This window comes from Diachasma alloeum, unplaced genomic scaffold (genome assembly GCF_001412515.2).
Source record: "Diachasma alloeum isolate Michigan unplaced genomic scaffold, Dall2.0 Dall_scaffold_00218, whole genome shotgun sequence".
In the NCBI taxonomy this organism is placed as follows: Eukaryota; Metazoa; Arthropoda; class Insecta; order Hymenoptera; family Braconidae; genus Diachasma; species Diachasma alloeum.
Window position 1 is genome coordinate 709,440 of NW_021680383.1, and position 24,995 is coordinate 734,434.

Consider the following 24,995-nt stretch of genomic DNA (forward strand, 5'->3'; position numbering starts at 1 on the left):
ACAAAACAGCGCCCAATGCTTTGTTTGATGCATCGGTTGTCAACAAAAATGGCTTCTTGAAATCTGGATACTGCAATATTGGAGCCGAAATGAGCTCTTCTCTCAAGCTCTCGAATGCGACGCCTTCTCTCTCTCCCCATATCCAAGCCACTCCTTTCTTTAATAAATCTGTGAGAGGTTTGGCAATTTTTGAAAAATCCCGAATAAATTTCCTGTAGTAACCCGCCAGCCTCAGGAAGGACATCACTTCCTTCGTTGTCCGAGGTACCGGAAAGTTTTTTATTGCTTCTATTTGTGTAGGATCAGCCTTGACCCCTGCCTCCGTAATCACATGACCCAGGTAAACGACCTCCTTCCTCAAAAAGTTACATTTGTCGGGCTGTAACCTCAAGTTAGCCTTTCTCAATCGCTCCAACACTTCTCGTAGACGGTTATTGTGCTCCTTCAGGCTTGCTCCAAAAACTACGATATCATCGAGATATACAAAGCATCTGATTCCTTGAATTCCAGCCAAGACTGAGTTCATCAGCCTCTGGAATGTCGCCGGTCCTCCCTTTACTCCAAAGGGTAAACGGTTAAATTCGTAGTGCCCAAACGGTGTTGAAAAAGCCGTTTTGCACTTGTCCTCCTCCTTCACTGGAATCTGGTGAAATCCCGACGCCAAGTCCAGTGTGGTGAAATATTTTGCGTTTCCCAGCTGATCCAGAATATCACAGATATTCGGCAGTAGGTATGAGTCACCGATGGTGATGTTATTTAACTTGCGAAAGTCCACAACAACTCGCAACTTGATTTTCCCTGAGACATCGGGTTTTTTTAGGAACAACGAGTAATGGTGCGTTCCATTGACTGTTACTCGGTCGAATCACCCCGTTTTTCAGCATTTCCTTGACTTGTCGATCTACTTCCTCCTTCTGCGAATGCGGCAATCGATGTGGTCGAACAGTGACAGGTGCCGCACCTGGAGCAATAGGTATTGAATGCTCCAGATGGTCTGTAACGCCCGGAGGATCCCCTGGAAGTTGCACAATGTTGTTGTACTCCTCCAGCATCTCCAGCAGACTCTCCCGTTCAATTCGATTGAGATGAGAAATCCTCAGATTTTCGTGAAGAAGTTTTATTCGATCTGTTTTCTTCCTTCTGCTTTGCTTAATTTCTGCATGCATCAGCATTATCGTTTCGGCGGTGGGCAATTCCTCGAGTTTCACAATCGGAACGTTCAAGAATACGTCATCCTCAGTGGTATTCATCACACAAACGATTGCTCGACCACCCCGTGGCTTCGTGAGGCATTCACCCAGAAACACGCCCGGTTGTAATTTCTGCTTACGCACAATTCCACTTTTGGTGCTCAACGTTGTTGCCCAGGCCAATGTCTCTGTTCTGGGCTTTATCAAAATTGGTTTCTCAGGTGGGAAAAGTTGTAAACGTGTGCCATTGATCATAATACACTTCCCCGATTCAACAGATGTAGTTAAATCTCGAGACTGGAAAAAGTCTTCTCCTAGTATCCCTCCAACACACGGAAAGCTGTCAGAAACAACGTGAAATACATGCCCCGACTACTCCTTGCCAATTTTCAGATAAATTTCAGCTCTTCCGAGTGTCCCAACATCCTGATTAGAAATTCCACGTAGCGTCCTTCCCCCGGGTTGAACCTTCGCACCTTCCTTCAATTCCCCAACTTTTATTACTGATATAGCAGCTCCAGAGTCCGCTAAAAACATCGTCGGCTGCTTGAGCTCATCGGCTGACAAAATTAAATGGTTTTTTGTCTTGGAAGGCTCTGCAGATGTGATCTTACGCCTTCTGGAACTGGGACTAAGTGAAACCTCAGCATCTTGTCGATCCTCATCGTTCTCAACCTCGTTAATTTGCATCACTTGGAATGCCCCCATTGGCAGCGTAGGCTCCTCGTTCGATACCACTTTATNGCCCCCATTGGCAGCGTAGGCTTCTCGTTCGATACCACTTTATTTTTGTTATTCTTCTTTGCGCCACTGTCAGCATTTTTATTGCCCTGCTTTGTAACATCATGTTTCTCTTTCACCTGTAGCTCCGCATTCTCTGGTAACCCGTACTGCTTCTTCAGTTTAAAACATGCTGTTATGTCATGCCCTGGAACATGACAAAATTTGCACACGACTCCATATGCATTGATACTGCATCGCNGACAAAATTTGCACACGACTCCATATGCATTGATACTGCGTCGTTCTGGAACAGGTAGACTCGTCCTTTTCTGCACCTTGCAATCTTTTGCCTGATGCCCTGCCTGGCCACAAGCAAAACATCCCATCCCCAGGGATTGCCGCCCCACTGAATGACGATTCCCCCCCTGAGAACGCCTGGAACCACCTACTCCAGAGTTCCCTCCAGAATTTCCTCCAGAACCCCCCTTAGAAGTTCCATGGAAACCTGGCATCGTTTTTTCCAGCTCAACCGCCCCCCAGACAGGCCTCATGCAATGTTTTGTAATTATTAGCTCTGACCAAAATTTGTATCTGGCCACGTAGCCCTTGCTCGAAATTCGCTTTAGCCAATGTCAAAAGCGCTTTCCTCGCCCCACCTTTCTCCTTTTCATCCAAATCGTTAGCCAAGAGATTTTGTATGCCCTCGATTAAATCGAGCGTTACTCGCTCAGCTCTGGCTGCAAATTTGCTGACGTCTTCATCACTCCGTTGCTGCATGTTATTGAACTCCGCATGCAATCCCACAAGTGACTTTGTTTTGCTAAACAACGCCTCCAACTCGATTTTCAATTCATCGAAGCTTTCTATTTTCTTATGCTTCAGTTGCACAAATGCCTTGCCTGTCAACTTATTCTTCAAAACAGTTTTCAGTAACGTAGGATGTAACTCAGGTTGCAACAAGTCCTTTGCACCCTCACAAGACCCCAAAAAAGGTATCAACTCATCAGCCTTTTCGCCATTGAATGAATGAACAAGCTGTAGAGCCCCCTTCAGGTCTATCAATCCCCTTTGCAGGTGACCATTACTAGAGCCAGTACCAGGAAGATTATTTACCCCAGCTGCGTCACGACCACGATACATCTCTGCCCAAGCCTTCTGTAGCTCGTCCTCCAATCGTCGCCGCTCCTGAGCTTCCTCCTTAATCCTTTCCTGGGCCCCCTCTATTATTTTCAGCATCTCAGCCACAAGTTGATCTGTCCCACTACCCCTCAGGATCTCCTGGGTGTTCATTTTACGAATACCTGAGATATCCAATTCCGGTAAATCCGGCTGCCTACGCAATGGTGGGGTGAAATCACCTAACAGAAGTGATCCCCCCGGCAACGAGAACGGAGTAGACATAGGTGTGCTGAATTCCTCCCTTTGCCCCCTATCATCAGCTGCGGGCAAGCCCTGCTGCTGCGGTGGTGGCGGTGCCGGCCTCACAGGTGTGCCGTTCCCACCCCGCTGCTCTTGCCGCCCATCTTGCCCCTGCTGCCCTTGCGGCTGCTGCCCTTGCGGCTGCAGCGGGTCATCCGCCACGAAGTTCTCCACACTACGCGAACGCCGCCGGACCCCCTCGGCCAAGGAACTGGAAGCACGGTTCCCCCTAGCAAAATTCAAGGCTCTGCGCATCGTGATACCACGACGAGACCCTTCTGATTTTGTTACCTCCGCAGAAGACCCTTCAATTGAGTGTAAATTCACCCCCACTGAGNCTCCTTAATCCTTTCCTGGGCCCCCTCTATTATTTTCAGCATCTCAGCCACAAGTTGATCTGTCCCACTACCCCTCAGGATCTCCTGGGTGTTCATTTTACGAATACCTGAGATATCCAATTCCGGTAAATCCGGCTGCCTACGCAATGGTGGGGTGAAATCACCTAACAGAAGTGATCCCCCCGGCAACGAGAACGGAGTAGACATAGGTGTGCTGAATTCCTCCCTTTGCCCCCTATCATCAGCTGCGGGCAAGCCCTGCTGCTGCGGTCGTGGCGGTGCCGGCCTCACAGGTGTGCCGTTCCCACCCCGCTGCTCTTGCCGCCCATTTTGCCCCTACTGCCCTTGCGGCTGCTGCCCTTGCGGCTGCAGCAGGTCATCCGCCACGAAGTTCTCCACACTACGCGAACGCCGCCGGACCCCCTCGGCCAAGGAACTGGAAGCACGGTTCCCCCTAGCAAAATTCAAGGCTCTGCGCATCGTGATACCACGACGAGACCCTTCTGATTTTGTTACCTCCGCAGAAGACCCTTCAATTGAGTGTAAATTCACCCCCACTGAGCGTAAATTCTGCCTGACACCTCGAGCTAATTCCTCCAGAGAATCAAAGTCGTCCCGAACACTCTAACTATGAAACCCAATAAATGAAAAATCGCCTGTTCCGTGTCAGCTTCGTTCCGCTTCAAAATAGTCCGAAAAACAGCTGGATTTCGCCCCTTCTCCTACGGAAAAGTCGGTTGCTACTATTCCGGCGTCCCAGAACAGCTTGATGCTTCCCCAAAATGAATACACGTTTCCTCTGACGTATCGAAAATGTCGAATTCTTCTCTTAACCACTGTCTTCGACGAAAGTTGATCAGGCTCCCGTTTCTAAAGAACACACGCGCTGCCACCACATTGTTGTGTGAGGTAGAATGGACGAGTACAATGGACTCAAACTTCAGTGTTAAGATACTTGAATTTACTTTATTTCTTAGTCAAAGTGTAACGGTAAAAATACAAAAGAATTAAGATTAATTCCCAATTGAACTACATTGGTAATGACTCCCGAGTGCAGTGTGTTCTCGGTTTTTATAAGAAAACCGTGACACACATTTGTCTCTTCTTCGTTGTATTCGTATTACAAAATGATCCCGTGGTGTAATACGATGCTGAATCGGTAAACAATCGATAAATAGTTAATTTCATAATTATTAAACACGAATCACTTCGTAATTCGGTCATGGAATATTCTGGATTACAACACGTATGTAAATTTAGATGTAGTTATGGCTAAGAATCAGTACTCTATACTTTATGATATGAATTCAAACTTTCAATCATCATATTATGATCAACAAGTGAACAATCCCTTATTGAGTAAAATACAATTTTCAGCTATTACACCACTGATGGTAATTGATTGTTCTAAACAAAATGAATCCTTGAAATTTGGTCCAGTAGATGTCTGTTTAGAATTTGAGACGAGAATAAGTATTCCCACACACACCGCTGCTTACTGGCTCATTTTGCATGATCAAGTAGTAAATTATCACCCCATAAGTGGTGGGGTAGGAAAAGTAGTTTAATATTGATGGGGTTAATTATATAAATTGAAGAGTTTGGACCATCACCGTATCCGTTACCATGGAGGTACACGTGGATATACAAGGCTTCCAAACTCTCTGCAACGAGTTTATTATAAAAGAATTCGCATACACAATTTTGAAGTCTGGAGTTCCGTACCCATCAGTGTGGTTTTTCCGCCCTCCATTTACATTTTCTAGTTAACCAGCAAAGTATAGAAATGTAAATCAGTGGCTCCACCATCATCATCATGGATTTAATTGGAACTATGGGAATCGGCCGTATGATCTAATTGGACAATTAGTGCAAGAGTGGGAAAATATTGGTAAAATTTATGTGAAAAGTGAAGACAAGAAAGTGTGGCTGAAAAAAATTGCCTGGCCCTTTATTAGCACTGATAGTAGTTAATATTGAAGAATGTTATGATGAATGTCCACCACTCACTAAATTCAAAGAATTACCAGCTCATAATTGTTCTTACCATCGTTACACAGAGAACAAGGCATGTGCTGTAAAAAATGTAGAACTCTTCAAGAAATGGATGATGATGAATGAAAAAATTGTACGATCGACCGATCGGTCCCTTAATGTTTACTACAAATTGAAGAATTTAAGTTTCATGGATTGTGTGGATATTGCATATCTACCACATTCCTTCATACGTTCAATCGCAGCATCCAATGTGCATGAAGCTTGGGACAAGTTGATTGATGCTATGATAGCTGATTGGTATATCAAGAAGAGGCGTTGTTTGGAACATTATTCAACTACCGATGGTAATACTTTTGATGGACCACCCCCTATGATAAGACATGTGTGGAATGTAATAATTCTTGAGAAAAAATTTAAAAAATAATTTTTTTTTGTAATCAACGTTTATTCGTATATTTTTTAAAAAACTACTACATTGTAATATTTTTTTAGTGAGGAATTTTTCATTAATGAAAAAAAATTGGAATGAAAATGTTGTTTATTTTTTTGTTTCTTTATCCATCCTCAAAATAGTTTCGGCTTCCACTTTTTCCTCTGGAGCTGTTGGCCTCAAGAATTCACCGAGGATGAAGTCGTTGTATGGACCACCCAAGTATTTCAGGTCCATTTTACCCTTTAACACGAGTGACTACAAATTCTTCCACTCCTCCGGTTGGTTGTTGAAATAATTCGATGTTATATTGGTTGCAAAGACTGCATGTTTGCCATCCAAATGAAAAAGTACGCTCTCCCCGAATTTTGTTCTCGGTTTGTAAACTGCAGTGATGCTGTACACCTTATTTGACTCCAATTCCGATATCTTCAGCAGAGGAAGACTCTCTTTTTTCGAGACACTGTTGAATTTATCGAAGTTCATAATGTTGTTTCTGTAATGTTGGTCTGTTGGAGATTTGAGTAAACACTTCGACGTCACTTTTCAACTGGATTATTTTTTTCAATTTTTCAATGTCTTTCAGTAGACGTTCCAATCCATTTTTTAACTTTTGTTGCTGGCGTATGGACTCTCTCTTGAATGCTTGTTTTTGACGTCGAATGGAGTAACTCTTCATGAGCAGAGGAAAAAGTAAAGTGATGCTATGTTCTTGAACTTGAGAGGTTATATAGTGAATTATCCCACTCTTCTAACGCATTTTTTGAGGGTTTATGTGTACATGTTTTGAAATTTTTTATTAGGGCGGAAGGGAGGGGGTGTAGGATTCGAGGTGGTGGTAGATCGGCAAGGTAACGAATCAACTACGCGAAGCAACGGTTGCAAACTAGTAATTAGTTTATTGTCGTGATATGAGTATGTACAGGATGAGTCGGTAGTATGAATGTATGTATAGGAGGGGTGGAGATGTACACCGAGTGGCGAGGGCTACACGACTACTCTAGCGGAAGTGATTGCGACACCTGGGACGTGCGTGTGTACCTCAGGTGTGTGTATATGAGAGCGGTGCTATACGCGTCTCAGTGTGGATGTAGCGAGCCGCTACAGGGGGGGGGGGGGGGCATATCCGATTGTCTGTTTGCAACCACCTATTGTGATGGGGATTTTTCTCAGAATTTTATATCCAAAATTATATTTGTGAGTTTTTTTTCTGAACCCTCCACTGTAAACGTACATGTTTTTCAATGGAATTCCGGGAAAAATCACGTTCGAGCCTATAGATTGCTGTTTGACACTTTTTGGAATGAGTCAAAAGTGAAAGTTTCCATGTTCATAATTTCTTTCTGTGATGACTCAGGTTTTCCTGAACGGAATTCTAGGAATCTCAAGAACAAACATAAACAATTATCAGTAGATCAGTTGTGAGATTTCTTATCTTTTCTTGACATTGCATCAAACCTGACATTTGCTGCTTTATGAATTTAAGCCTCTGCTGCGATGACTGATGTTGCTCCCGACTGGAATTCCAGGATGTTAATAACAATCAATTGATTAGCCACCCACTACCCACTCACGGGAGACCCTTGTGATACTTTCTAGAGCGTTGAGCTGGAAAAACCGCGAATTATTAATGAATTATTTAATAAACCACCTACTCGCGAAAGACTTATCGGACTCCTCGCCAACAGACCCTTCTCAGAGCATTGAGCTCGAAAAACAGCGAATCAAATTCACCAATTAAATAATTAATTAATTAACCACCCACCACCCACTCGTGGAAAACACCTCAATAACAGACTCTTATGACCCTTGCCAAAAGGTTGCGGGCGAAAATCCGCGAATTGATGCGACAAATCTATTAATTGATCAACTGAATAATTAATTACTTAATTAATTAGTTCTTATGACTAAAGCCGGAGAGTTCCTTTACGGAAACGGCAGATCAGGCGAAGTTGGCGTCAAATAGTGATTTGAAGTGAGCGATAAATAGGGAGGGAAAAAAAGTTGAAAAACATCCTTACATCTTACGTTAGAACATCCCTGAAGTTGAAAAAGAACTCTCGGTTTTCCCCCAAAACCCTAAAGAAAGCCTAGACTCATCCCGAAATTTAAAAAAGTACTCTCGGTTCTCTCGATTCATTTTCTCGAAATAAATTTTTAAAGTTTTTTTTTACTCGTTTTTCAAATAAGAAAAGAATAAAGATAGTATGATGAAAATACTGAGAAATTTTATCTCGAGAAATTTCTATAGAAAATGTCCCAATAGAAAAAGTTGTATAGAAAAACCAATTTTCTATTGATTTTTTTCTACAAAATATTTTCAATAGAAACGGTAAAAAACTAATAGAATTTCCAATAGAAGTTCAATAGAATTCCTTTGCAAATTAGCTTGGTTTTTCTATTAAATTTTTTTGTATGTACATAGTTAATCCAGAGTCAACTCTAGGTGTATAGACAAAACCCAGAGGAAAGAGAGAGAAACTCTGGAAAATTCCTGGAAAGTTGAGTCTGGGTTAACTCTGGGTTTGATCCATCAGGGTATTCTTCATGTTCTCTGTGTTTTTCATCAGAAACATTCCATATAAATGCATAAAAAAAATCGATTGGTGTATCCAACTTATTTATGGAGATTTCTACACAAAAATTCCTCGTCGTTAATTTTCCAATTTTTCTTCAATTCATTCTTCTATTTTTATCTAGCAGTGAAAGATAGCCAAAATGTTCAGCGGATTGATTCAATCCGGAAAGTCGATTTGATTCGAGTACTGTGACTTGATCTAAGTAGGAAGATACTTGATTCAAGTAGGACAAATGCTAGATTCAAGTGGAATAAATACTCGAATCAGGTAGAAAATTTTCGAGGTTTTCAGCGGCAAACAAATTCGACTGAGTAAATGGAGCCTACAGAGATTTGGTTATTGGAATAAATTTGGGGGCACCCCACGATACTACAACAGAATCAGGAACCCCGGAGAGGCCTGACGGACCAACCCGAAAGTTGGGATTCTAGGTTTTTCCCGTAAACCTAGACTATGTCTCGGTATTTACTAGAGTTGGAATGAGCTCGTAACCTAGAGTTCTTCTATGTTTTCTCTGAGGTATTGGGGCAAAACCGAGAGTTATTTTCTAACTTTAGGGATGAGTCTAGACTTTCTTTAGGGTCTTGGGGCAAAACCGAGAGTTCTTTTTTAAATTTCGGGATCAGTCTAGGCTTTCTTTACAGTTTTGGGGGAAAACCGAGAGTTCTTTTTCAACTTTAGGGATTAGTCTAGGTTTCCTTTAGGGTCTTGGGGGCAAAACCGAGAGTTATCTTTTAACTTTCGGGATGAGTCTAGGCTTTCTTTAGGGTTTTTGGGGAAAACCGAGAGTTCTTTTTCAACTTTAGGGATGAGTCTAGGTTTTCTTTGGGATCTTGGGGGCAAAACTGAGAGTTCTTTTTCAACTTTCGGAATGAGTCTAGGCTTTCTTTAGGGTTTTGGGGAAAAACCGAAAGTTCTCTTTCAACTTTAGGGATGTTCTAATGTAAGATGTAAGGATGTTTTTCAACTTTTTTTCCCTCCTTATTTATTGCTCACTTCAAATCACTATTTGACGCCAAATTCGCCTGATTTACCGTTTCCGTAAAGGAACTTTTCGGCCTTCGGTATGATACATCCCTCACCAAGAGACACTTATGAACCTTGCCAAAAAGGATGAGCGCGAAAATCCGCGAATTAATGTCGCAAATAAACTAATTAATGAATAAATAAATTAATTAATTAATTGGCCACTCACCACACATTCGCGAGGTGGACCCTTCACCAATAGACCCTTCAAAAAACTTTGATCTGGAGTACCCATGAATTAAACCCGCGAATTAACGTCGCAAATTGACTGATTAATTAATCGATTAATTAATTAGCCAACCACCACGCACTCGCGGGAGACTGTCATCAACTAACCCTCGTAACTCTTCCCATAACGTTAGTCTGAGGAACCCGCAAATTAACCTCGCGAATAAATTCCGCGAATCAATGAATTAATTGATCGCCTGTCGATCGTTCATGGTCAGATCTCCTCGGTAAGTTTCCCAATTTAACGAAACCCGAAGGAATATGCCTTCCAGCCAAACATTCGACGCTGCACCATATCGCCACTATACCCGGACCTCCAGTTTCCAGCAGTTCACAACGCCTCGCCCTCGACAAACTGAAAATCGCCAAGGCGGAGTTCGACAAAATGATGCAACTGGGAATCACTCAACGTTCAAAGAGTCCCTGGTCGTCTCCGCTCCACTTGGTACCGAAAAAGTCAGGCGAATGTCGACCTTGTGGAGATTATAGACAATTGAACGCACGAACAACTCCAGATCGATATCCCGTTCGCGTTCTAGAGGACTTCAGTGCTAATCTCGCTGGGAAAACAATCTTCTCGACGATCGACCTCGTACGCGCCTTTAATCAAATACCTGTGGCCATCGACGACGTAAACAAAACAGCTACCATCACACCATTCGGCCTTTTCGAATTCCCGTTCATGACGTTCGGGCTTCGAAATGCCGCAAAAATATTTCAACGGCTTATCGACGAGGTCACACGAGGCTTGGAGGATTTCACCTTTCCGTATATCGATGACATCCTCATCGCTTCCAAGGACATCGAGGAACATCGCAGACACCTCCACACGCTCTGTGAACGGCTCTCGAGGTACGGTGTTGTAATTAACACTGCCAAGTGTCGTTTCGGCCAACCGGAGGTAGACTTCCTCGGCCATCGTACTCGGCGTAGGGTATCTTACCGCTCCCGTCGAAGGTAGAGGCAATCGTCAATTTCCATTCGCAATATCCATTCGCAAATTGCGTGAGTTCCTAGGAATGATCAATTTTTATCGCAAATTTCTTAAAGATGCTGCAAGATCTCAGGCTCCTCTCCATGAATACACTCAGAGTGCTAATCTCAAAGGCTCTCACCCCGTGGCCTGGACACTTGAGGGCGATACCGCTTTCACCGCCTGCAAGGAGGAGCTGCGAAAAGCAACGTTACTGGTCTACCTGGACACGACACTCCCGTGAGCCATCTTCACCGATGCTTCCGAATACGCCATCGGTGCAGCCCTGCAGCAACGACGAGTACAGCACTGGGAACCACTGGCATTTTTCAGCCAGAAACTACAACCTGCGCTGAGGAAATACTGCCCTTACGATCGAGAGCTCCACGCCATCTACGCTGCCGTGTGAAAGTTCCGCTACATTTTCGAGGCGAGGCACGTCACGATCTTCACAGATCATAAGCCGTTGCTTCACGCCTTCGCCCAGGATCCCGACAGAGCTACGCCGTAGCAGTTCCACCGCCTGGATTTTATCGGCCAGTTTTCAACCGACATTCAGTAAGTGGCCGGCAAGGACAACGTTGTCGCCGATGCGCTTTCTCGTATCGAGGCAATCTCTAATGCCGTCTCTACGAATGAGCTTGCCGAAGCTCAAGCCGCTGACGAGGAGCTCCAGCAACGTCTCCAGGGTCAACATCACGACGCTCTCGCCCTACGACCTGTCAAAGTTCCAAACTGTGCCACGCCTATCTGTTGCGACGTGTCTGGCGATCTGATTCACCCTTTCGTTCCTGTGCCATTGAGAAGAAGAATTTTCGACGTGCTCCATAGCGTTAGCCATCCTGGGGCACGAGCCTCAACGAAGCTGGTAACGCAGCTCTATGTCTGGCCCGACATCAATCGAGACTGCCGTTTATGGGCCCGCGTGCATCGCTTGCCAACGAAATAAGGTATCTCGCCATGTCTCATCTCCTATTGAAGATTTTCCAGGACGCACGCAGCGCTTCGAGCACAGACACGTGGACATCATCGGACCGTACATTCCGTCCAGAGGATATCGCAACTGCCTGACGATCATAGACCGTTTCACCAGGTTCCCAGAGGCGTTCCCCATCGAGAACACTGGAGCCGAGTATGTCGCCCGAACGCTCTTTTCTGGATGGATCTGCCGCTACGGAGTGCCGCTTCGAATCACAACCGACCAGGGGACACAGTTTGAGAGCCAGCTGTTCAACGCTCACGCTCGTCTTCTCGGTAGCAGACATATTCACACCACCACGTTCCATCCTCAGTCAAATGGAATGGTAGAACGTCTGCATCGTCATCTGAAGGACGCCATTCGCTGTCATGAAAGCGATTCGTGGGTGGACATGCTGCCTATCGTCCTTCTCGGAATTCGCGCCGCCTGAAAAGAAGACCTCAGCGCAACTCCGGCCGACCTCGTCTTCGGTGAACCGCTCCGACTACCGAAGGAATTTCTTACTCCCTCCTCACCACGCGGGCTACCGCCTACCAATATCGCCGGTCGTCTGAGGAATCACTTCGTCATCTTATCGCCCATCTGACACCCACCCATTCATCGACGTCATCAATTCAAAATCGCATCAGATTCGCTAAACGACATCAGCTGTTCTCGACAAATCGATATTATTGATTTTCTTTTGACTTTATTTTGCTTTCTGGTCTTTTTCCGCAGAAGGGGAGTACTTGTGGCGCGAGCCACAATAGATTAATTTCTTGAATTTATTTCGTAGCGTCTCGAATATTTCAAACGTCGGAATTCGAGACAAACTTCATTCTGTCCTTGTCCCTCACGAAATTTCAGGACAATTCTCGAACCTTCGATAAATGAAGGTATATAAACTCGTACGCTCGCCGGCAGATTAAGTCAGTCTACTTTTGAGTACGCATGTAAACACTTGCCTTTAAATATACAGTTCTTGTCAACACCGAGTTATTATTTTTCATACCCACACCAAACCGCCACAGAGAAATGGCAAATTTTCACGAAAATTAGGCGGGGGGAATAAGGGGAGAGGGTATGCATTGAGAATTCACAACCAAAAAAATTGAGTCGGTGAGTTTTTCGAAAATATCTCTAAAACTAAGGGAGATAGTGAATTTTTACTGCAAAATAGGGAAAAAAATTTATCCAAAAATTAGGAGGGAGGACGTGTGCTATATATTGAGAATTCAATACAGCTGGCCTCCCCCTTCCACCCCCCTAATTTTTGAATAAAAATTCGCTATCTCCTCAAGTTTCGGAGATATTTTTGAAAAAATGATTGACTCAATTTTTTTGGTTGTGAATTCTCAATGCACACCCCCCTTTCCCCCCCAAATTTTTGTAAAAAATCGCTATCTCCCTTAGTTTCCGAGATATTTTTGAAAAAATCACCGACTCAATTTTTTGGTTGTGAATTCTCGATACACATCCCCCCCTGCCTCCCAAGTTTTCATAAAAAATCGCCATCGCCGTTAGTTTTGGAGATATTTTTGAAAAAACAGACAGAATTTTTTCAATTGCGAATTCTCAATACACACTCCCTGCTCACCCCCACCCCCCAAATTTTCGTAAAAATTCGCTATCTTCCTTAGTTTCGGAGATATTGTTGGATAACTTCAACGATAACCCACCCTTTGATAAAACACCCCTCTTTACAAAACCCCCCACTTTACAACCCCCCCCCCCGCCGGATATTACAACCCCCGTTTTACAAAATGCCCCCTCAAACATTCATAAAAATTTCTAGATTTTAGAAAATATTTTTTCTTCTAAAATCAAGTATATTTTGGTTTAAAATTAATCCCAAGTCTGATCATTAATTTTAAACGATTTTCTTCTAAAACTTTTTTCTAAAGATAATCCACTTTTTTTCTTTGTGCATCTGTAATTTTTCTCATATTCTACAACGGTATTTACATATATTTGTGAAGGAATTAATACAATTATTAAATTATTGCACAGACCGGCAGTGGAATTCTCAGTACGATGAATTTCATAATGCCAATAATTTGTTTTACCACGCGAGTGACTACTACCGCCAACACCGGAACTAATGGGAACTACTTACTGTTTCACATGAATTCTACGGGGTTATTCTCAATAAAAAGCCGCTTTTTCCACCGCTTTTTCGAAGCTGCGATTTTCTGCCGCGAGGGGGCGACACGATACTAAATCACACGAAGTAATGACTTTGCGAACGCATTATGCGTAAATGCCCCTCCATCTGTAATTTTTAATTTTGGAGCAGCTATAATTTATATTGGAGTAAAGTGTTAATAATTCACTTCAATACATGTTACAAATGAGATAAATACTTGACCGATCAATTAGTGCATAGAATTGACTGCCTATCGACCACTGAGAGTAGATATTGATGCTGATAAATATCTCGGCTTCGATTTTTTATGTCGGAGCGAAAGTGGAATTTCACACAGCCATCGTATAAAATCCTTGCTAACGCTGTTATTATTTTCATTAGTAAAATCCAACAAATAAATCCTGTGAACCAATTGAACCTGTAGTATTTATTGAACACCGAGTCCGGCAAATCCTACAGTGGATTTGAGGTACGTCTAATTGCCCTACTTCGCGTATTTAATAATCTATGTAAGCCCCAATAATCTATATATTAATTCGTGTCATTTAGTATCGTGTCGCCCCTTCGCGGCAGAAAATCGCAGCTTTGAAAAAGCTGCGAAAAAAGCGGCTTTTTGTTGAGAATAGCCCGCCACTATACAACGTAGAACACTGTTGGCAATTCCTGCATGCGAAAGTGAGAATTCGAGTTGCGCTGCCAACTCAGTGGCTTGAGTGTGACCGTTTTCGTTTAGAATATAATGGAAATGCAAAAAATGTGTATGCCAGTTGGTTACTATGTGCATATCTTCGTAAATATTGAACGGATTAAATTAATAATTGCATCAGTGGAAAGCGGATTAGTGATTTATATAGTGTAACTAAGGACAGTTTTCGTCTAAGTGGGCGCATTTTTCATTAATTGATGGAAAATCAGTTGAGGGTAGTGGAAGGGGAAGTTGTGTCGTGTACAATCGTCAAAATAAGTTCCACCAGTCCGCGAAGTTGGCTACGAAGCGCTCCTTCGTTTCAGTCCCATACTCCAAACAGTAGCTAACTTCACGGAATGGCGGAATTTATTTTGACGATTGTATAGATACTTGGTAGCTTTCGTCGGTTTGTTGTTGTGAGGTTATGGGGCGCGACTTGGCCCGATACGCTACCGCGTATCTCGATGCATTGTCTCAATTGAAAAATGAGAACATTCATCTATGATACTAGATGATAACGTGGAAAAAATTTTCTACATTTTCTATCACCGTTCTGAGTAATGGAATTTTGTTTTCTAATTCCCAGTTGTCAATATGCAATGAGTAATGTTCGAATTATTTATATAGGTTTCACCTTCTCATTTCCGATGATTCAGCACTCATTAGATGTTGGTATCCTCGTGACTTGGACCAAGAGTTTCAATTGCCCTGATGTTGTTGGTAAAGACTGCGTGGCATTACTGGAAGAGGCACTGGAGAGACGTGGAGATACTAGAGTTAAAGTTGTGGCTGTATTGAATGATACTACTGGAACTTTACTTCAGGGAGCCACCCAAGATCCTTGTACTGCAATCGGACTCATCCTTGGTACAGGCAGCAACGCCTGCTATCTCGAACGAGCTGATAAAGTCGAGCACTGGGAACCTGAACGACATGGAGAACGTGAGGTAATTAGTTTTGAAGTCTCAATCCATTTGTTTCGTAATGAAATTGCTACCTGGGATGTGAATTTTAGAACATATTAGAAGATATAGTTCTAAAAGACGAAAGCATTCTACATTAAGGTGGGCTTTTCATTATTTTCGGAAAATCAGGTCGGTAGGAATATTTCCGCGCTGTTGACCCAGGAAAAATCCAAAGTACTTTTTAGCGTACTCTATCGCTCATATGTTGGGCGCCAGCCAAACCTTTGCGGAAGATTCGACGAAAACCAGCCTCTGAAACAATCTCGTACACTCAGAGGACTTTTGTAGATGGATAATGGATTGCCCAGCCAACCTCAGCGTTCCACGGTAGAGTGAGCGAAATCCACCGGGAGAATTTTCATCACAACCTCACGAGCCTTTTCAAGCCATGAATTATGCCTTGTGGCATAATTATCTTAGTGAATCTAATTCACATACGTCCTAGAGGATCTTTTGACTCTTCCAGCATTTTTTCTCCTCCCGAGTATTTCGACTCGAGAGAGTTTCAGGGTTATTTGGGAATCAGCCGGGACTCCTCAGAACCTGGAACGTTGAGAGGCTAACCCGACCAAAGTGAAACTACGTTACCGACCTTACGACCACCCACACTCTCAACCACCAGTTACCGCTTCGGTCATCGCGAGTCACCGCCTTCGGGTAGTACAAAAAGGTCCGCGCATGTTCGGGCCGACAAGAGGATTACTCTAATCCAGGCCCACGGGCCCATACGCCTCCGAATCGTTTCGCCGAGACTGGGTAACGTCGGAAACGACAAAGACGTCACTTGGTGTTCCGAAATAACTCCCTTTTTCTGGTGGGGGATTCAGGAGCATCCCCCTATGCTCGCCGCCAACGGTTATTCACCGAGGCTACGTGGAATCCAAAACTCCTTATCATGGCTTCTCCAGTCATTCCCCACCCCAGCTCCTCGTGAGGTATTTTTCGACTTCTTAATTCAAGTGCTCGACTTTGAATCACCCCGAATTTTACTAAGGCTTTCTCCCCCTAGTCTGGATATCTCAGCGATGATAGGTTATTCCGTTACCCTATCCCCACCAATCAACCCGACGGGATCCGGGCGGTACCAGGCCTCTCACGTGGCCATTGGTCCCTAGTCTAGCCCGACATAGCCCTTAGAATCGTCAAGTTGGACGGCCTGTATGTCGGCCCATTTCCCCTAACACAAGCTGGGCGAATTCTAAAATAGCGAAAGTCTAGTAACGTCCTCCAGACTTCCCGGGGTGGCGGTTCCACCCAAAATCCCTATGTCTTCAGCCTTTCACTGGCCTGTGGCTGTTCTCATCCAGTACCGGCTCTTTCAGCCGCCTCTAAATATCTCTTCTTGTCTCTTTTATAATAATTTCAAGTGTCTATATATCAACTTCAGGGGATTTCCACCCGCAACGAGAAAATATCGTTCCACGTGCTACTGACCTAATGAGATAATTCTATGAATAGGGTTCTGAATTCATTACTTATTAGAAAAAAAATGTCAATTATTTCTAATAATTTTTGAAAATTAATTTTAGGTGATTATTGATATTGAGTGGGGAGCATTTGGAGATAATGGAGTCTTAGATTTTATAAAAACTGATTTTGATCGGCAAAATGATGCTAACTCACTACTCGTTAGTTCATTTACGTGAGTATACTCCGTAATTAGTTTCCTTTTCCAATGAGAAAAATATTCGACGTTTTCTAATCTATTCTTTCATCATTTTCAGATTTGAAAAATACATCAGTGGAAAATACTTAGGTGAAGTTGTTCGGTGTATTCTAGTAAACTTATCAACAGATGGTCTGTTGTTTACTCGAGAAACTCCTGAATCTCTCCTCATCCCTGGAAGTTTCTTGACAGATTACATTTCTTTAATTGAACAGTAAATATTTTGGAAATATTCTAATGATTTTATTTTATAAGGTAGAATGTGGGTAACCGGAAATTTTGAAGTGCAAAATTTCCTACAGATTATTTATCACTAGTGCCGTCGCGGGTGGAAGCAGCCGCGCCATTGATGTTATTGTGGGGATATTTTCCGCCTAGATATTTTCTTTCCGAGTGGGCGGGTAACTTACCCGTGGACTTTTATAGTACTCTGCCCTGCAAGTATGAAGTGTTTTAACCAATTTGTTAAACACAGATTCATATTACACAAATAGTTATTTGCATTTCATCGATTCTTCAATAGTTCACCATCGAGATACGCGGTAGCGTATCGGTCAAGAAGTGTTACCTCCGACTGTACAAAACATCCGGCTGAGTGCAACGCGTATCTTTATCAAAATGAAAATCTAATCGATAATTGTCAAAAACTGATAAAACCTAGAAAACGAAATATGAGACGTAGACACCTGAGGTAATAGTTGAAATTCCAGCATGTATAGGATAAGCACTTGTAAATGATATAAATCCCAGTACATACAAAATTCATGGTTATCAACAAACTTCAGTTAGTCATCTCTTACGTATTTAAAACGGAATGAATAAATAAATACATAAATAAATTATATACAATAAATCACAAAATTCACATATTCTCATCAAGTGTCATTAAAAATACTAAGAAAGGCTGTGTCTCAACCATTGCCAGAACCCTCAATTCTATCCTTATTGTGAACAGTGTCCGAATCCCATGTTGTATTCACCCACGAAAATCAGTTCAGTTCAATGCATTTTCCTACATCACTAACCAATTCTATCGTAAAATCATTCTCAACCACTAGTTTACATTTACTTAAAATTAGACAACGGGTCATGTGTGTTACCCTAATTTTTTATAATCGTCAATGAAATTTACCATCCTATCACTTTTTTTTTATATGATACATTTCAAGAATATTTAACAGTTGGCGAGGATCGGTTCTACCTAATATTTTTGAATGCCTAAAATCAAAACTATGTCTTAGTTCATCAATAAAACTGGAGGTATTACGAACCAAATTTGGAGAGAGAATTTCCGTAGTTCCCGGGAGCTTAGTTGGGAGAGTGCCCGGAGATCCAGGTTCGATACTCGGCTGGGCGTTACGGGTTTTTTTCTCTTCAAATTCTAATTACTTTTAGATTTTCTTTCCAGTCATATCTAGTTTACTCCGGTTATGTTGACAAACTAGAGCACAGTTTTGATTTTGAGCATTCAGAAATTTCAAAAATATCAGATACGATAAATTAGATTAATGATTGTAAAGAAAAAGGTAACACATATGATCAGCTGATTAATTTTGAGGAATTTTACACTAGGGGTTAATAATAATTTTACGATAGAAATGATTCATGATATAGTGATATGCATTGAATTGAATAGATTTTCGCGAGTGCACACAACATGGGATTAGGACTGTGTTCACAACATGGTTAGGACTGAAGGTTTCGACAATGGTTGAAAAGCAGCCTTTCTTAGTATTTGTAATGACAGTTGACGAGAATATGTAAATTTTGTGATTAATCGCATTTATTTTATTTATTCATTTCCTCTACTTTTAAAGAGTAAGAAATAAATAAATGAGGTTGAATGATCATTATGAATTCGGTATGCACTATGATTTATATAATTTGCAAGTGCTGATTATATACAAACTGGTGTTTCAACTATTACTAGAGGTGTCTGTGTCTCGTGTTTTGTTTTTATTGCCATTTTCGAGATAAGTAATATGATTCCCTAATGAGGGGAACATTTAGTTCTCCAAACGTTGGCGATTGGAAAAATAAAGGTTTATCTTCGTTTTTCACCAATATTATATTCATATTGCTGATAAGGATCGCATAATTCCTGAGTGGAGGAGGAGATGTATTGATAATAAATGGAGCGGGTGGAATTTATTCGATTTTAATGTTCAGTCTTGCGAATAAACAAATGAGTTGAATTGAAAATAACAACTTTCGCATGATATAAAAACAATTGTGTGCTTGTTTTTGAAAATATAAGTGGAACTCCCTCAAAAACGAAAAGGAATGTTTTTGTAAAACAAGTAGGCGACTGCAGCCATACGGCTATACATATTCTACTGAGTAGGGCGTCTATTGTTTTCTCGCCATCAATATATTGATTGCGGGCTTCCGAATGCGGACATGAATGAAGTAAGCTCTAATCTAGTTGAACTTAAATAAAACGAAATAGTACGATTGTGAGATTGGGATACTCGTTATTGAGATATTGAAGAAATGAAGTTCACATACAAAGTTGAATATCTTCGAACCAAATAATCCGCGTGAGTCCATCTTTAATACGAACTGTTGCAATATTAAGCCGGAGCTTCATGCCAAATTTCAAGTCGATACCTCGATTTTTACTCAAGTTAGAGCGCGAACAAGGATTTCAAGTCAAAAACAGAAAAATCTAAATATCTCAAAAACTTTGTGTGAACGGGTACATATGTTTTGATTGATTTAGATAGAGGACACCATGCCGAATATTTTGAGAAAAAATTATTGAAATCGGTTGGGTATTTTCCGAGATATTTGCGAGAAAATGTTAAAAAAAACGAATGGCTATTGCTCAAAAACTAATAGACGGATCAAGCTGAAGTTTGGCATGGAGTTAGTCTCAAGTTATACCAATTGACTGAAAAAATTTCAAACTTTTTGGAATGATTTTTTTCGTTCAATTATCAAATTTACGAAAAAATGACCACCGACTGGACAGTCCCACACAGACATGGTCCCCAAACTTCGTATTTTTACGTTTCAGACCATTCTGCATCATTTCCAAGCAAAATTAGAAAATGTAAAAATTGGACGATTGTAATACTTCCATTCGGAAGCAAAAACTGAGCCGAGAAAAAGTTTTATTTGGTTTTGAAGGGAAAGTTAAAATTTTTTAAAAATACAAAAAAAATGAAAAAGAAAGTAAAAAATAAATCTCAATGGAAAAAACGGATTTTGAAAAATATTTTCCGTAAAATGAAAAATTAGTACGAGTGGAACCAAAGTTCTTGGCGCGGAGTTGTTCTACGCGCTGTGTATATCAAGCTAATCTCAACTTGATATACACAGCGATTTGTTATGCCATTGTTCTCATGGAGTCATTAATGGAAGCATCTACTGCTACGCGCCACGGTACGTTGGTCTTGCTCCTACTGATTTTCTATTGTTTGGATGTTTTTTTAAATCTTTTTTCTATTGAGAACTATCCTGCTTATAGTGATTTGATTCTGCATTACATCCATTTATTTGATATTCCTGATTTGGCTTTCTTTTTCATTTATTTGTACTGTTCAAAAATTACAATTTTCCTGTAAAAATCGAACACAACTCTTCTTGGCGCAGTTTTTTTTTTTTACAAAACCATATGTGTTTGTTTTTTTGGGTTAGATTAGTACATCACAAAACTTGGAATACGAGTAACTGCAATGTCAATTTGTCCAGCAACTCTCACTTGGTCAAATATCCGTGAGGTATTCACAATTTTGGGGGTAGAAAGGGTTCAACGGTGCGCTCGTCCTGATGTTTTGTACAGTCGGAGTCAAACCATCTCTTGGCCGATACGCTGCTACGTATCTTGATCGCAAGGATCAAACGGGAGAGATAAACGTGGTTATTTTTTTTACGTTCGTTGAGTCCTTTTTCGAGTCCCATTGGACACTTTAGCCAATCCTATATATGAGGCTATGGATTGTATACTGTAGTGCATTCGCACTCCCATAGACCACGAGTAGCATATCAAATTTCAAGAAACCCATGCCGGTATAGATGGTTACTCTATTAACGAAGGCTCGCTCGCCGGAGCATCAGGTTGAAAAATTCGGTTCCACTTGGGATCTCAACCTGTCACATACTAGTGTACGTCTAGAGCCCACTTGACAACCAACGCTGATAAACGTGGTTAATGCAATGGTCTAATGAAAGTGGTGAATAGAATAGTCGCAAGCGTCAAACAATAGAGTCGAGACGAACAATCTCAACGGTTTAATGAGCGCCATGAATAGTGTAACCGCAAGGATCAAACGGGAGAGACAAACATGGTTATCTCAATGACTCAACGGGAGTGATGAATAGAGTAATCGCAAGGTCGAACGGATGGGATGCACGCAGTTATCGCAAGGGTCTAATGTGAGCGATGAATCGAATAATCGCAAGGTCTAAACAAGAGAGAACATAGTTATCGCTAGGGTCTTATGGGTACGATGAATTGAGTAATCGCAAGATACAAACGGGAGTCTAAATAACATACAAACATCGTCTAATGGGAGCGATGTATAGAAGGAGGGACGAACGTAGTCGTCGCTCTTATTGGACTATTGCGATAACCTCGTTTGTTTCCCCCGTTGGGTTCTCGAGATTACTCTAATCATCACTCCCATTAAACCGTTGCCCCATGGACAAAATTTGATCCTGAATACGCTTCCGGAACGTTCCACAAGATCCTCAAAACGTCCCGAGTACGTACTGCAAAACGTGCCTGGAATCTCCTAAGTGGGCTATGGAATATGGTCACTACGTTCATCGTATGTTGTACCGGAAAAATTCAATAGGTTCGGATATGTTCCTGAACATTTCCGATATCTATTCAGGATCTCTCACTAAGAAAGTTTCATGTCACTGAGAGGAATAGGTTTGGATGGTGTTCCCAAAGTAAGGATCTGAAACGTCTTGTTGATAACATACCGAAATATATATGACTATATCCTCCATCAGAAAGTCGACCAATAGGATCATTGGGGAAATAACAGGGTATTATTGCGATAATTTTTGGTTACACCCCGCTACTCATAGTCACTAAGAAAATCTTCGCTAACAATTCTTTTGGTCGAAATTCTGAAGGAGGAAATAGCCCGACGAATACCACTCGAGCTTCACAATGATGGGTACTTCTCTCAAGCTTCCCTGCATAAAAATGCGCGTGTCAAGTTTTGCGTGAAAAATCCCTCCCGTAAGCGCTCGGGATTTTTTAACCTACAAAACTTAACACTCTCATTTGTTTGCAATGAAGTTATGGGGAAACACCCTATCATTTTAAAACTCTAATGGTATTATAACTGATAATTTCTAAACAAAATATAGGTTTAAAAACTTTTATTCAATATATTCTGATACAAAGAGTTGTATACGTCCGATTATGAATATGTTTTTTCATAAAATTTTTCAAAAAAAATTCAAACATATTAGTATTGAATATTGAATAACAGACCCTTGAATATTTTCATACAATATTTGAGACACAGCCTTGACGCATGTAACGATTTTTCACGCCTCAACCAAAATCCGATCAAAAACCTTATCCACACTCAACAAAATTCGAAACTGGTGATTCGTTATACTTCGTTCTCATGATACGACAAATCTGAAACGCCAAAAACCAAAACGACAAACAGGATTCCGGGTACAATTAGTATCTCATTCCATCCTTGTTTCACATATTTAGGACGCCAGCCGGTTTTTAGCAACACGGAATCGACTCACCGCAAACATGACCGTATTTCCTTGAACCAAATCCCCGAAAATCCAATAACAACATGAAACGGAACACAAAACCGTACGCAGAAATGTGGATCACGAGGGTACGGTATCACTCGGTTGTTCAGTATGTGAGTCGTGGAGAGAGGAGTGGATTCGTTGAACATCAAGGCCAAGATACATGGACGATGAATATCTAGACGGAAGAGAGGTCGAAACTTAATTTACAATTTTCGGAAGGCTTGGATTTTATTAAATGAATCATAACGCAGTATCTCATTTTTTATGTTCCGCTATTGCTATTCTGATACATTATTTTATATCAAAAATAGCTTTTACAAACTGGAATCGAGATAAATTCAGAGATTATTTTCCAAGTTGATCATTAAAGAGAGAGAACTTTCCTCCCGGAATTAATCAAATTCAAGACCCAAAGAGAGACAAAAGAACAATTTGGGGGTTACGTAGCTTGAGGGGTGCGTGAACGTGAGAGAGAGAACGAGATCATAATATGTGAGTGGGAGAGAGACATACGTGGGAATACAGGGCATCAAATTTTCCTCCATAAACTATCGAGAATTCTGTGCGCAGACAGAGCTAACGTATCTCCGAATTTTTGTTGGAGTGATTTTTCCGGAATTGATCCGAAAAGGGGTGAGAAATCATAGCCTTGATATGGCACGGACACTCGTAACGCGGCGATGTCGGAGAGTGGCGTCGAACACCTAAGATTACGCCGGCCGGTCCGTAGTGACGAAGCAACTGGTGGCACAATGCCTTTGAGATATCGTACAGATTCTAATTCTATTCCCATCACTTCCTGAACTAACTAAAATGAAAAATAAAATACACAGCTTATGCCCTAATTATTGTACTCGATTTAAGACAGAGCATTTTCCGAAAATCGTAACGGTTTTACCTGAAATAATTAGGATAATTAGGAACTTTTCCATGCGTTATCCCTTATTTAAAATCATAATTTATCACTTCTGAAATACAGAGAGGGTTCTACTTTTGGGGAACAGTTAACGTAACTTTGGCTAATTGAGATAATATTCACAGAGCTTCTCGAGGGTTGGCGTAGGTTTTACAGGGCTTGGGGGTTTCAATTCGCGCACGTGATTTGTCGCAATTTTTTAATGAAATATTTTCACTCGCCATAAAGTAACGACACCAGTACTCAACATCGTAGTTAATGATCCCTCGTATCAGATGATGGGGCCCTCAGGATCATTAATTTTGATACACGTAGCTGTTTTTAATCCTTTTCCTCGCGGAGATGCTTTGTCGATGGGCAAATCGTGCCTGCTCGGATACGACTGATTTCCGGGACTGTAGCGTCGGAGTGGAAAGAAAGGGACGGCTAGTGAATTAGCGCGAGCATCGCCTCGAACTCCGTAGTCGGTAAGAGACGGCGCGCGAGAGATTAGAACGTCCTCAACGAAATAAAATGAGTAATTTTGAAGCCCTGGCAAGTCATACGCCATAAATAGGCTAATTCATCCGGCACGACTTTCCAACTGTACAAGACTAGAAGACATTTAAAAATCTCTCAAACAGGGGAGCTCGAGAATTTCACACATTTTTGTATTCTCCTGAAAAACAAATCAAAAAGGGATTGTCAAAGCTCGCGGGGTGACTCAGTGTCTCATCCCTGATCACCGGCGGTATATGGCCCTGTAATTTTATTTACGTAGCCCTTCTTAAAGGAAATGAAACCGAAAATGTGTAACTAAACCTGACTGTCATAGTATACTTCTCTGTTTGTCAACGATTTTTATGCGGAATATTTTTGCCTTTCACTGGTGGGAGTCGATGTAATGCAGATACACAGCTTTGAAAAACCCGAGCTTTGATTGCCGGTTCTCACAATGGAGAAATATAATTTCGCGATTGTCACCTCTCTCTCTCTCTCTCTCTCTCTCTCTCTCTCTCTCACTCCCC

At 41.7% G+C, this 24,995-nt stretch overlaps 1 protein-coding gene across 6 annotated transcripts in view; it reads left to right on the forward strand.

Annotated features, from left to right (window-relative positions):
- Positions 1-24,995, forward strand: part of LOC107037358 (hexokinase-2) — a 332,404-nt gene that overhangs the window by 236,182 nt on the left and 71,227 nt on the right. For all 6 annotated transcript variants that reach the window (XM_015255873.1, XM_015255875.1, XM_015255877.1 and 3 more), the window contains 3 exons: positions 15,324-15,643; positions 17,191-17,303; positions 17,386-17,541. In XM_015255873.1, coding sequence (XP_015111359.1) covers positions 15,324-15,643; positions 17,191-17,303; positions 17,386-17,541 — 589 coding nt within the window. The remainder of the gene's footprint in view (positions 1-15,323; positions 15,644-17,190; positions 17,304-17,385; positions 17,542-24,995) is intronic.